The sequence below is a fragment of the Leuciscus leuciscus genome (assembly GCF_965113295.1).
Source record: "Leuciscus leuciscus genome assembly, chromosome: 17".
Lineage (NCBI taxonomy): Eukaryota > Metazoa > Chordata > Actinopteri > Cypriniformes > Leuciscidae > Leuciscus > Leuciscus leuciscus.
The window spans coordinates 19,711,250-19,725,886 of NC_138741.1; the positions used below are offsets into that span (position 1 = coordinate 19,711,250).

General features: G+C 37.8%; 2 protein-coding genes across 3 annotated transcripts; both read left to right on the forward strand.

The window, feature by feature from the left end:
* Positions 1–2,533: 2,533 nt before the first annotated feature.
* Positions 2,534–5,078, forward strand: hmx3a (H6 family homeobox 3a). 2 transcript variants are annotated; one of them, XM_082142801.1, is made up of 2 exons: positions 2,534–3,227; positions 3,672–5,078. In XM_082142801.1, the coding sequence occupies exons 1-2, from the start codon at positions 2,942–2,944 to the stop codon at positions 4,274–4,276; spliced, it is 891 nt and encodes a 296-aa protein (XP_081998927.1). In that variant the 5' UTR covers positions 2,534–2,941; the 3' UTR covers positions 4,277–5,078. The 2 variants fall into 2 exon arrangements, with proteins under 2 accessions (XP_081998927.1, XP_081998926.1); XM_082142800.1 differs by having other exon boundaries at positions 2,538–3,227; positions 3,669–5,078.
* Positions 5,079–10,832: 5,754 nt separating this feature from the next.
* Positions 10,833–13,270, forward strand: hmx2 (H6 family homeobox 2). The gene is made up of 2 exons (XM_082142661.1): positions 10,833–11,415; positions 12,160–13,270. Exons 1-2 carry the CDS (start codon positions 11,154–11,156, stop codon positions 12,705–12,707), a joined length of 810 nt encoding a protein of 269 aa, XP_081998787.1. The 5' UTR covers positions 10,833–11,153; the 3' UTR covers positions 12,708–13,270.
* The last annotated feature ends 1,367 nt before the right edge of the window (positions 13,271–14,637 follow it).

Below are 14,637 nucleotides of genomic sequence, written 5' to 3' on the forward strand. Positions count from 1 at the left end.
TCAAAACAAAAATCTATATATAATACGTGGGCAATTACAGCGCGAAGTTAGCGGCGTCTGGTCATTGTCACAGCGCGGCGCGCTTTTCTCATCTCCCGGGGTCGTTAGACGATGATGGATGTAAACCTATAAAGTATCTAAACTGGACCTTTTAACAAACCATGAGCAATACTATCATTTCTTTAATAGAACCTGCTGACCGTGTCATTCCGTCCCGCCATTCGTCATTTTCCCGGTGAAATAATCAATAACTCCACGCTCTGAAATAAATAATCTAAAAGTCAGGGAACATTATATCTTCCCACCAGGCAGAGAGATACAAAGAGCCGAGATGAAGACTAATATGAAATATCTACACATAGCCTACATGGCACAAGCCCCAATAAAGGCACGCACCGAACACTGATTCTAATAGTTGTGTGTAGCGTCCATCATTCGTGGATAAAACTCAGTGTGAGCCATGTGTGCGCTGTTACACTGAATTAATGAATTAGGCCTATGAGCTTACATCTCATTATAGTTTTGTATATAAAACATCTGTAGACTATTATAGCCTATTCATCTAAGGTATTAGAAATAAGCCTTGTGTTTAAAACTGATAGCCGAAAAATTTATTTTGAAGAAGGGAGTTGCCCGAGTAACATCAGGGAACGACTTATTTGAACCTAACCTATATATTTTGACGATAATAATGCAATAAAAGTAGGCTACACATACATGGTCAAAATATGTTTTAACTGTTGCATTGTATATTTTACTTGTAGTGGCGTAGGGCTCAACACTTTAATTTCTTACAGTTATTCGGTCTAATAATAATTATACAAATTATTCCGACTCACTGTCTTTGGAAAATGTTTTCACAATCCCATAATATAAATTTTTTTTTTTTCGACACACTAAGACTAATCCTATTTACATCAAATTTAACATTTAGAAAACCATTTTCTGTTTTGTCACCAAAAGCAGTGAAACAAGCACAAATGTGGACCACGTACATGCAGCTTAATTTGAACAGCAATCAATAACCTATCATAATCAAATGCGCCAGCGGTTCTGAATAAGTTGTAATTCCCCTGCTTTTACTCTTTAAATATGCTATTAATAGGCCTACTATTAATTTTGATAATGGTAATAATAATGCTATTGTAATCATAACATCACTTATGTCCAGAACTAAATTGCTCTGTCGATCTAGCTATAACTTTTTTTTTTTTTTTTTTTTTTTACAGCAACAAGCTTGGCTTTTATTGGTTTTATTGGTTTGCTGTTTTGCAAGCGTGCAGTAATTCTTTATAACCTGTAGAGGACGCTCTCATCTCGTTCAATCAGTGACTTATGCCGTCCAATTCAGTCTTGTTAATAATTATAGAAACAAAATTATTATTATCTTTGTCGAAAGAAGACACTAACACGAACGGATGTGATTAAAGATGGACAAAGCTGGCAACCTGATGATAGGCCATGCACATATGTTCACTGGTTCATTTTACTTATTTATTTACTTTTTATTTTTATTATTAGTAGTAGTAGTAGTATTTATTTTATTTTTTATTTTGTGTGTGTGACAGTGATAGTGTGCTGTTCCCGACCAAACTCAGCATTTAGTGGCATTAAAAGTATGACCTCATGACCTATCTATAAGATTTTTGTGGTTTATTTTGTGGTGTTAAACTGTGAAGTAATTCTTGATTCTAAGACGAATGCAGTAAAGTTCATTCATACTTAGAACTCTGCTCCGATGACAATTAGTTTGTTACAAATATAACTATTTAGTTTACTAATTAGTTGCAATAAACACTTGTGAAAATAGGCTATTTGAGTTTAAAATAGTAATGTTAAAAGACTTTAAAGAGAGAGTGATTTCAACTAATCTATTATCTATTTGGAAACTTAAAAGAGCGTGCAAAGGTAGGCTAAATTTAAAATACGCCTGATTTTAGCAATAGCTATTCGTTTAAAAATCTGTAAGGGATTTATATTGAAACTACACTCGCAATGTGCTTCACCTGTAGTAGTAATAATAATAATAATAATAATGATGATAAAAAGAAATAGCTTTCCATATTGTTTACATATTATATAACCAACAGGGTTGTATAATACAATATTATATTAAAATGATGTAACATTTTAGAGCTACCAGCCAATAAATGTTCTCAAAGCAGCAACTACAGATTAGAGTAGATTTAGGCATATATGTGAGAAGAAAAAAAAAAGAAAAAAAAAATCTAGTTTTGCTTTCAACACTTTTCCCTCATATCTATTAGTATCTCTCTGACCCTAACTACAGTTTACACCTTTGTCATATGGCCATATAAATGTAGAAAGTCTGTATGAAACATTTTATTGATATGCATTGTTCAAAAAGTCAACTTTAACTTTGCAATGTGGCCTAAACCACCTTTTTCGCTATTGCCTTCATCGGCGCACCGCTTGAGCTAAATCCTTGTTCCTTTGTGTTAATGGTCCGTCCTCATTTGCCACCTAATTGGACTATATAAGACCAATAACAGGAGAGAACTCTCAGCCCAGCAGCCAACGCGAAGAGTCTGGGAGGCCCCTCCTCTCTCCCGACTCTCCACTTCCCATCTCTCCCTTCATCCCATTTGCTATTGTACGTGCCCAATCGCCGTATACTTTCTGCATTTAACTCGGGTGACATTTTTATTTCATCATTAGCATCTGGCGCCAGACGGACGCGGTGAGCATCATTTTCACCAAGGAACTCTCGGAAGATGATCAGCAAGATTAATATTGTTTATCTCGCCCCGCGTTATTGTCTTTCATTTTAACGTCAGTGCTGACCGTAAACAACCGCGTTTAAGTTCCCAACACTGGAAGAGTTTACCAAGGACCTTCAAACTGTTGAAAGATTTTTTTGTTTTAGATTTTTTTTTAAACAATTTTCAAAATATATTATAACCCCGAATTTCCAGCCAACATGCCCGAAACAACCCAGGATACATGTGCTTCGGCAAAAGACTCTCCGTTTTTCATAAAAAATCTTCTAAATTCTGACAGCAAGCCGTCAAAGCCTAAGCCTATTTTGGCTTCAACTAAAGCAGGACTTGATGCCAGCTTCTCGCTCTCTCAGGTTGGGGAATTTAACTTTCCTCGCTTTGAGTTGCCGACCCAGCGCTTTGCGTTACCGGCTTACCTTGAGCGTGCCTCGGCATGGTGGTACCCGTACACACTCAGTGCATCTGCGCATCTTCACAGAACAGAAGGTACGTTTTGATAACTCATAACTGATTGTTGTGTAGTGTGGATTGATTTGTTATTCGTCAGAAATAATAGCGTGATTCTGCTAGCAAATGGTGCACACGTAATGTTAATGAGAAGCAAGTCAGCTCAGAACATAGTTTGGGAAATGTTTCCTGACAGATATAGCCCAAATCATATAAATATAGGCTACATGTAGCAATTATCATAAGCTGTGTTTTCATTATTTTCATTATCATAAAATGTGTTTTCATTCTTTAAATAAGAAAGTGACTGAGTTTTATTGTAAAATGCAATGTTTACGTTTAAAAACACTGAGATTTTTTAAGACAGTACGAATCACACTGTTTGCACCTGTCATGTGGCTAAGTGACGCGACCTGTGAAACTTGATATTAATACATTTCTGAAAGAAAACGAATGCTAATTTGAGCTCTCTTACTGTAGCAGCACAGAAAGTGAGAGACTCGTCACCGATCACAGGCACCGACCGAGACTCACCTGAGCTCGTGCTCAAATCAGACCCGGACGCAAAGGACGATGAAGACGACAACAAAAGTGGAGACGAGATTGTCCTCGAGGAGAGCGACATCGAAGATGGTAAAAAAGAAGGCGGCGTGGACGACTGGAAGAAGAACGACGACGGCGCGGACAAGAAGCCTTGTCGGAAAAAGAAAACTCGCACGGTGTTTTCTCGGAGTCAGGTGTTCCAGCTGGAGTCCACCTTCGACATGAAACGTTACCTCAGCAGCTCGGAGCGCGCCGGCCTTGCTGCCTCCCTTCACCTCACAGAGACCCAAGTCAAAATCTGGTTTCAGAACCGCAGAAACAAATGGAAACGTCAGCTGGCCGCAGAGCTGGAGGCCGCCAACTTGAGCCACGCAGCAGCGCAAAGGATTGTCAGAGTACCCATCCTTTATCACGAGAACTCGTCCTCTGAGAGCTCCAGCACAGCGGGCAACGTGCCCGTGAGCCAGCCGCTGCTCACTTTCCCTCATCCGGTTTACTACTCTCATCCCATCGTCACCTCCGTGCCCCTCCTCAGACCGGTTTGAGAGGACGACAGATGCCTTTTTTATGTAACTTATGTAACTAAAACAATTTTACAGAGACTCGAAAAGAGGGGAAAAGAGAAAAGACGGAAATGAAACCAAGAGACAAAGCTATTTTTGTTTAGAAAATAATTTAAAACGAAAGAAAAGAAAATGTACAAAGACGCACTATCATGCATTTGAGCCCTACATATTTTTTTTTACAACTCACAAATATACCCATACAACTTCACATAAATAAGGCGAATGTTCTGATGTTGGTGCTGGTTGGTGGTGAATTACAATGATTCGTTAATTTACTGTCATTTTATTATTATCTATAAATATCACAAGTCAACTTGTTGACACGTCAAAGAAAAGAGTTAATACACCTGGTTAAGTTTTTTTTTTTTTTTTTTTTACCGGGAAAAATCACACTGAACACGGATGTGCAAAACTACTGTATGATCCATATATTTAGGCAACATGTTGTTTTTGAAACTCGTATTTTAGACACATTTTCTTAACCAAACAGTTGTTAGGTTGAGAAGATAACTGCTGAAAACGATTTTGTGTCCCTGGTCCCGCGTTCAATGGACAATCATAGGCTATATCGGACAGAAATTACAGTTAAACTGAAGACACGCAAACACTAATAATAAAAACTTTTACTTTTATCTATATTATTTACAGATGTATATGTACATGTACAGATATAACGAACCAAAATGAGGAAAGGTGTCATTTGTACAGTAATAGCTAAGTTTTTTTACATTGTATTCTGTTGTGAAATAAACGGAGACTATTAAAGTCTACATGTCTTGATTGACGTTGTGGCACGACTGCTGTGTTGAAGCGAAAAATTGTTTCACAATTTAGTAATGTTTATATGGGCATGCTCGCTAATACACTAGCGAGTACAAATAAAAACATGAATTTCAGTAGGCCTAAATAATATAGGCCATATGAGTTAAGAAATCAGCATGGGAGTTAAAACTGACATGAGATTGCACAACCCCATAACTAGTTACAGTATGAGGGAAGCACTGTCTCAAAATTATATGGAAGTAGTTCTATACATTTCAAAACAACGAAATATTCTTAAAAGGGATGTAAATAAATGAATATGTAAATAATTTATTAATTAAATCAATACGTGGGATAATTGGTTTATTTATGAATTAATATTGTATTTTGTCAGTGCGCCTTGCTAAACATTAAAGAAAATAATGTAAAAAAAAAAATCATCTCTATTATTGTTTGAGTTACAGCATATTTTATGGAATATAAAATACCACGAGCTAAACCAAGCTTGCAGCAAAACCGGAATTGTTTCACTTATGCCTCAACAAGCTGAAATACCCATTACCATCTCAATTACAAGCAGGTGCACCTTTAAATCTGGCGGACTCTACAAGCTGTGTTTTGCAAAATCGCGTTGTCAATAAGACCGTATAATTATCGGTGAGAGCTGGCGGAATTGAAGTTTCCCCGCTCTTTGTGTGTGTGTGTGTGTGTGTGTGTGTGTGTGTGTGTGTGTGTGTGTGTGTGTGTGTGTGTGTGTGTGTGTGTGTGTGTGTGTGTGTGTGTGTGTGTGTGTGTGTGTGTGTGTGTGTGTGTGTGTGACAGAGAGAGAGAGAGAGATAAGAGTAAAAACTGAACTCCAATGCATGAAAAAAAAAGTAATGAATTTATTGCTAGTGCTGTAAAATGCATGCATGCAACCCATTTATACCAACCTCAACCTGTTCATTTATTATTGATGTCAGTGGAATAGGTTAGACAACATAATACTAATAATAGTTATAATTATATGTATATTATAATAATACAATTATTATTATTATTATTAGCCTAATCATAATAATAATAAAAACTCCCCTTTAGAACGGTCCGTCTAAAATTACTTTGATACCTTAAACCTTCAGATTAATGGCTTCAGATTCAGGGCTTATAATTATTTTCAGATAGGCTATATGTAAATAAAATTTAGAGTAGAGTTTACTGTTACCAAAACTAAAGGCTTAAAAAATGGAATAAACAGGGACCATAGAGAGAACTTTAATATGGGTCAGTCATGCTCATCGACAAGCATTGGTCTTCCTATTGCACTCTTCCTCTATAAAGTCGAAATTAACTCTCTGCGTTGGGTCTGAGCACTCAGCCAAGAGCACATTCAAATACCGTCGCCTAATAATCATAACTCCTATATTGACGTATAATATAATGCAAGCTCAGCACGAGCCCATTACGGTGAATTAATAGATCGCAGAGGCATTATTGCCTGTAGAGTATTGATCGGATAACGTCTGTAAAATATTGTTTTAAATCAAGGGCATTGTTAACAGTCCCCCCCACCCCCTCCCCCCCAATGACCTTGATCCACTGTCATAAACTAAAAAATTATATATAGCTATCACTCGATAATTTCCATTTGACCATGTCTTTATGCAAAGAAGGGAGGTGGGGATAAACAAATAAAATGTTCTATGCGCATTAACATAGAAGAAGTTAGAATAACATGGAAGAGTTTGGACAAATGCATAACCGGTATTTAAACAACCCCCTCCCAATTTGTGCTCGTATGTCATCTCTTTCTGTCTATGTGATTATTCCTATTTGCACAACAGTGTTTTTCTTTGTGAATTTGGCGGGGTTTGTTAGCTTATCGAAGCTCGGGCTATTCAAACTGAAAGGTGATTTTTAACAATTTCGATAAAACACAATGCGTTCAGTTAGCCGACCTCACATTTTCGAGCGAAAGGGATAGTAGCTCACTGCGTCATATGAGACTGACAAAATGGACTATCATCTGCCCTATTAAATTATCTTTCGCTGTGTATGGGGAAAATGTTTTTCAGCGCTCTGCAAAGCACATTTACCCACAATAGACGACGAGAACGTGAACTCAATCCCGTGTATAACGCTTGAGAGGAAGCGGGCCTGTATTTGCTTATTAGGCTACTTTCTCGAAATGTTTTGGAGTTATTCAGGCAAAAGGATATCTTCTTCTTTTTTTCGCCCCACCTTTCCTATTTGCTTTTGTGATTGAAAGCGAGCATCAGATTTTCATCAAAGTTCTATTAAGTGAAACATAGGTTGCGGGGCAGCCTCTGATTGAAACAGTTTAAATTTTAATTGTGTTTTTAATTTGACATATAGTTGCGGAGAGGAATGACACCACAACGCCGAGGGGCGGTCGATTCGCTTAATTTCTCCCTCAGGGATTGATGAGTATATCAGAGCAGTAGATTGGAAACCCATTAAGACTCAATGGTTAGGTTGTTAATTGGATCTTGATGAATAGAAGCCCTTGGTTGAACTATACTGATCCAATCTTCTTGACTTTCTGTTTTCCAATAAATTACCCAATTCATTTCCCAGCCGTAGATTACATAAATTGTACACCTCCAGGGCTTGAGATTCCCGCCTGCTCTCTCTCTCTCTCTCTCTCTCTCTCTCTCTCTCTCTCTCTCTCTCTCTCTCTCTCTCTCTGCAAAACCATTTGAGAAAAAATAAAAGACCAGCCTCAGAATCTTGAATGAAAATCGAAACATAATCAGCGTTTATACTTAGAAAATTTATTGATATCATTTTCTCTGGTAATTTCCTTATCTTAAAGTTGGACATGCCATATATCATAATACACACGTGTAAGGGCCCATTGTTTAATATTTATCGAAGCTTGATTTGCAGATCAAAGGCGCCCATGACTTCATCCGTCTTTCTAGCGGGAAGCATTTTTTGCCAGAGCTCGATGTGTATGTTCGGTCATTACTGTCTGCCGCATGCTGTCAGCACGTGCAAAAAAATGCCTGTTCTGCCGGATTTGAAAGATCTTTAGCTTTGTGAACGTGTGACAGATTGTCCCATAATCGCTGGGTGTTCATCACGGTAAACCTGTCTAGGTTTTTGGGAAACATATAGCACTGTTTTCAGTTTGATAGTAGAAACACAACTTTTCGGATTTTTACAATAAGGCATTATGCACATCTTAAAAAAAATTCTTGTTAACATTTTTTTTTTTACATTTTTTTATTTTTATAATAGCCTACCTCTCCCTTCTCAACAAACACGTAGAATATAATACTGTGATGGGGCCTACATTTCTGGTGTATTGTTTTTGTTTAATATGTCTAAACGGCCTTTAAGCATCCAGCCTCGCCTGACAGGCGCAGCGTATAAAACCGGCTCTTTAACGATCATTGCGGATTTCACGCCTTATGTGAATGCGCCATAAATCGTTGGGCCGCTGTGAACTAGGCCCTCATATTTTACGCACTAAATGGCTATATGTGGGCATATGGCCCCTCACAATAGGTCTCTTTAACAACCGTTCCAAACAGAGTTGCAGATTGTGACAGTTCAACCACATCGTTTCCATCATCGCGTAGGCTACATGTATAGTAGTGCACGTTTCGTACTTCCAGAGCCTTGCTAGACCAAACAAACACCCACTGATATGTTTTCGTAGCCACAGGTTCACTGTAAACGTTCGTGATTGTAGGTTATTAGACTTCAGATCATTGGAAATATATAGGCTGGGCTATTTCTTGCTGAGTATATATTAATCACAAAAAATATAAAGAGGCGTATCAAATATAATAATAACAATAATAATCATTCATATTTTAATTTAAAAGAAAATGGTCAGGTTTGATTTTTTTTTTTTTTTTTATTTTTTTTTACTGGAATGGCCCATGGTCGTGGTCGGGAGACCATGTGTGCAGGGCACTATTCCCGACCTTTGAAATTTGTAGTCGGGATCGCTCAACCCTGGCTCCCTCAGCTCCATTAGGTGTCCGCGCGCTGTCACCACGACAAAGCCAGAGCATTTGTTAAGTGTCGCCAGCCTTTAGAAAACGCTAACGAGAGCTAATGTGGCAGAGCCACAGCTGCCCTCGAGACACGAGTCAGGGGTGGGGCGAGCGCACACCCCCCAATCAATTAGTCAATCAATTAAACAGGGTCCTGTCCGCTCTAGCCGGCCCGCAGAGGCAGTAGATTAGCCCACCATAATGATCAAATTAATTCTTAAACGGAGATAATGGACGTGGAATGAGTTTATTATTTTCAAGAAAAATGAGATAGGATCCATTATTAGTTCCTAGACTGTGTGTTGGATTATTTGACCAATTTGCCATTTATAGCACAGGACTAGTGGAATTTAAAACGACTGTTTAATAAGATATATGATTTTGAACAAAACCATGTATTCAGATGACTTGTGATTATGAGGTTGGTTTATTGTTGGTTATTGATGTGCGCATGAACTTGAGAACTCTAGGCGTGTACTTGAGATGCCTAGAACTCCATTCATGAACAAAGAGGACCTCTGTGGATCAGCAGCATGCTCGTCTGTGTGATGACCACAGTCTACAGTAAAAGCTGTTTAAAACGTGCTTCTGGATCTGGATCTCTGAATTGCACGGACAAATGTTGTGACAATCTTTAACGTCTTTTGAACCAAACAAAAAACCGTATGGATTTGTTACATTTTTTATTATATTTCAGAGGCCTGCGTCATCGGCTTCCAATGCAAGTCAAAATCTGAACATCAATAAATAAATATTTCAATTTAAACTCGTTATCCTGTAAATAGAAACATATTATGTCGATATAAGGGAGCAGAAAATTACTGAAATTAGAAGCAATAATAATCACAATTTATCAAAGTGGGAAACCAGAGGCACGTACATGACAGTGAATAATTATCCATCACGTAGTTCACAGAAAGCTATTAAAATGTTGGTTGTAATTTCTCGTTACAGTTATATTCTGCAGGCAAACGTCCGGCTATTAAGTTGTGGAGGAAAAAGAAAAAGACAAATGTTGACCATACAAGTTAAACGGTTACATGTACAGTGTAAAGCATTTTTGGGTACATTTATAGTAGAAAATTTGCATATATTGTTAACAATGATGTTAATAATTTGAGCCCTTCACATTAAATATTTGTTACTGCAAAATGTACTGATAACTCTTGGTGGAACAATGGAAGGCCATATAACTTTGTGTTAATCAAATTTGGCTTCCCCAATTGTCGTCAATAAAACACAAACAACACTAAAATAAAGCAATGCACATTAATTATTAATGAACTAATAAGCTTAAACTATTAAACTAAACAAGATAAAATGCCAAATTAAACAGACTAATGTTCACGACTTATAAAAAGCATAAAAACTAAACAAATGTGATGTTTTGCCCCTTTTCCCATAAATTATAAGGTGCTTTTTACTTTTTAAAACATTTGTTAACAAAATCTATAGTAGCCTAGGCTAAATGTATTGCCTTACTAAATAGAATATAGGCCTAAATGTGTAAATTAAAAAGTAATTCACACTTTTTACTGATATTGTTTTTAATATTTTACAGTAAAATGCTGTCTATAAAACATAATATTGTTTACCATGTATGGAAAGATAGGCCTGCCTACCTTACGGTTATTCACGGCCAAATAACAGGTTTGTACTGGTTTGAACTGTTTCATTTTACATTCCTTTCCCCTTTAAAATTACTGACATTTTTTCTTTTTGCAGTGTAGCCTAATGTTTTGCAGCAAGTTAATCTCCATCGAGCGCTCCATTGAGGAACTCAAATATTATAAAATTTGAAATTTCCGGGCGCGCTTTGAGCGCGTGATTGGCCAGCGCCGGTCTTACCTACATGCAAATGAGGGCACGTTCCACCCGCCTTGAGACCAGAGCGCGTGGAAGTGGAGAGGAATGCATTCGAACACTTTTGAGCCCACGAAAAACAAGTTTTTTTTTAACGTCCCACCAGCTCTAACAAACCATTTTTAGATTTGAAGAAAAACACTCTCTATGTGTAGCGGAACGTATTGCTGCGTTGACGTTTGATCATTTTTTGAATTTTTTTGAACTGTTATGAGGCGAGAATGAATAATTCGGAGGACAGCGGAAGCAAGTGCTCGCCTGCCCCCATTTCAAGCTTCACGATCCAGTCCATTTTGGGCACCTCCAACGAGGGAGTCCGGTCAGCTGGAAAGGACAGTCCCAAATCCCAGCCGAGGAAGCGGACGTTGTCCGTGTCATCAGAGGACGACTGTAGTGCCGGAGAGGATTCAGGCGACTGTTACTGCTCTGAGTCCGGTGTACCAGAGCCCTGCAACCCGCACCAGCCTCTCAACTTCTGCCTCGGTAAGTCACGATACCACCAGTGTCATTTTATTGCTATAGACACTCGTTACCACATGGTCAATATAAATATATTTGTAATTTCATGATGTTTAGTAAGAAAGTTACTTTTGTAAAACGTCTCACTTCAGAAACATTAAGTATAAAACACTCTTTTTGCTGTCACCATGGTGACTGTCTTCTAATGTTGTCCCCATTGTCAACACTGAATAAAACTCCAGTCGTGTTTTTATCCGACATATTATCGCGCCTCGGTGAACAGGGGAAAGGTCAAATAATTAACCGAATTTAATCGAGTCTGCTAATTGATTATGCCGGCTTTCAGAGGCAACGCTGCGTTTCGTCAATTGAGCGTTAAATGTAACACGATTTAATTAATATCGTGCACCAGTGCTAGTCATATTGTATTGTTTATTTAACAGGGCACTTGTAACCTTTCAACAGTCGATCAAACAGTCAGAGTTCAAATTTAATGAACTCTTGTGTAAAGTATCGAGTAATGGCGATGTTTAGCCTAACGGGGGAAAAACAGAGCGAATTTGATGATGGACGAATATTCAAAGCACTTTTTATACCTCATTAAATATAAACGTGTTTTCAACTACTAGGCTATTTATTGAATTCACTACTGTGGACACATCAGTCATGCATATTGTTCCCACTGAAGCACGAAAGCTTTATCTCAATGGCTGTTATTCTTCAAGCACAATTTGATAAGACGATAGTTTTGTGCTGTATTTGTTGCAGGTGCCACAAAGGGACTTCTACCTGTGCAGGATGGGATCGACCGCCGGCCGCATTTGACACCATCCATACTACCGGATTACAAAGAGGAGCAGGAGCGAGCGTGTAGCCAAATGTCTCCCGTTTCTGAAGAGAGACACCGTGACGGTCCGGACAAACAGAGCAGTTCCGCCAAGAAGAAGACGCGCACCGTTTTCTCTCGGAGTCAGGTTTATCAGCTCGAGTCCACATTCGACATGAAACGCTATTTGAGCAGCTCCGAGAGAGCCTGTCTCGCCTCCAGCCTGCAGTTAACGGAGACTCAAGTGAAAACGTGGTTTCAGAACCGGCGGAACAAATGGAAACGGCAGCTCTCTGCGGAACTGGAAGCTGCGAACATGGCGCACGCATCGGCGCAGACTTTGGTTGGGATGCCTCTCGTTTTCAGAGAAAATTCGTTGCTCCGGGTGCCGGTTCCGAGGTCCATCGCTTTTCCAACCCCACTCTATTACCCTGGAAGTAATTTACCAGCTTTACCATTATACAATCTTTACAATAAGATTGAATATTAACTTTTGCGCACAACGAACATTCTGCTAAAGGATGACTATTACACTATTACACACTAAAACGTACAAATACACATTTAACTATGTTTGACGAAATTCATGTCTATTTATACCTCTTTATTTGGTGAAAAATTATATTTCTTAATATGCAGCAATTAAACGAGTCTATGTGTAAAACACAAAAGCAACACGGTTCTGTACATGTCCTATAAAATACACCATGTGTATACTGATTATTTTGTACTTTTATTTACATTTTTCTCCCCCGATTAACCCGTTTTACACATTATGAGGAGTGAAAACATTGAAATAAAAGTGTAATCATTCGATTCCTGTCTCTAAAATGAAAACATCTGAGATTAGAAAAGAACACTCATTAATAACAACAACAATTATGATGATGATAATAATAATGTTTTATTTATTAAATTATATTGTATTTCATTTTTATTTTAAAGAGAGCTCTATACACGATGAATTACCAGCTTTAAAACGGCAATGCCTCGTTTTGATTTAATGCCTTTGCTTTTAAACAACCACATTTTCCTAATATTTTGAATCGCAGAAGGCCTTCATGAATTTTAGTAAATTCATCTTTAGTGGTTCAGTGTGTGTGTGTGTGTGTGTGTGTATGTGTGTATATATATATATATATATATATATATATATATATATATATATATATATATATATATATAGCCTATATATATAGGCCTATATATTTATTTATATATATATAGCCTATATATAAATAAATATATAGGCCTATATATATTAGGCTATATGACATGGCTCTCTTTTTCGTGTGCTTATCATCTCAAGACAAACATTTTTGTTACAGTGACACTGGGTCATGTAAAGTGTCCCCAGTTGATGCTTTCGCAATTAGGGATAATTACATGTTGCTTGTCACACGAACACGCATTCAAACATTCTCGGAGACAAGCGGAACGTCAAAAGCGCAGCGGGGCCTCAGAGAAGCCGCAGTCAAGAATGACAGTGCTCGCGGTGCAATCTGATAAGACTCACCCGCTGTCAAATTACAAAGGGTGTAGTGGTGTCGTGTTGTACTGATTCCATGTTCTCTATTCCGGCCACGGAGAAAGTTCATTATCAACACACAAGCCCACTTTTTCCGACATTATGACAACAGTTTGAATTCCATCTCGAAATGTGTTATTTTGGCTCGATTGCAGATTAAACAACGTAATTTTTGAAGGACTCTGGAGAAAACTGTGATGTTGCGCACAAATAGGTTAAATATTAACTAATGTATTTTAAATAAAATTCTACATAGGCTACATTTTTAACATATCAATTAATACCATCATTCATTCTTCATAGGTGGCAGATAGAGAATACCAATTTTTTTTATTAATACATTTGTATAGTGCTTTATAGGTTTTATTTCGTTGGTTATATAGGCTAGCCTATTGAATATTTTTTTTTATTATGAAAATGTTTTTTTCCTTTTTTTTTTCTTTTTTTTAGCTTAAAATGGCAAATGACTAAAAAACTGAAACACCAGTGACTTCCCTAAAGGCAGGATAAAGAGAAGTTCCTAGCTTGCTGGTAATACTGTTGTTGCTGTCTGTTTGATTGACAGCTCAGACCAGAGGTCAGACTGCTCATGACATACATGCAAGCATAAACTCATGTGGCTTCCGTGTAAATTTCATCCTGTGGGTTTTCAGTGTTTTCTCACTGAGTGAAAGCGCGTACACTTCCATTTACTGCTTCACACACCCATCTGTAGGTGAAATGGCAGGTGTGAATTACAAATTTTAATAGCACAGCAATGAAAATGATTTGAAGTGGTTTGAAGAGGTGGAAGACAGTGTGGAGCAGATTTGTTGAGATGATGTGTTGTGCCTCAGGATTCATCAAACTTGCCTGGCACAGCGAAAAGCAGGAGTAATTCAGTTTGGGATGT

Coding starts and splice junctions, on each gene's coding strand:
- hmx3a (XM_082142800.1), top strand. CDS start 2,942: ATGCCCGAAACAACCCAGGATACATGTGCTTCGGCAAAAGACTCTCCG. Junction 3,228..3,668: donor GCATCTTCACAGAACAGAAG/GTACGTTTTGAT, acceptor CTCTTACTGTAG/CAGCACAGAAAGTGAGAGAC.
- hmx2 (XM_082142661.1), top strand. CDS start 11,154: ATGAATAATTCGGAGGACAGCGGAAGCAAGTGCTCGCCTGCCCCCATT. Junction 11,416..12,159: donor GCCTCTCAACTTCTGCCTCG/GTAAGTCACGAT, acceptor TATTTGTTGCAG/GTGCCACAAAGGGACTTCTA.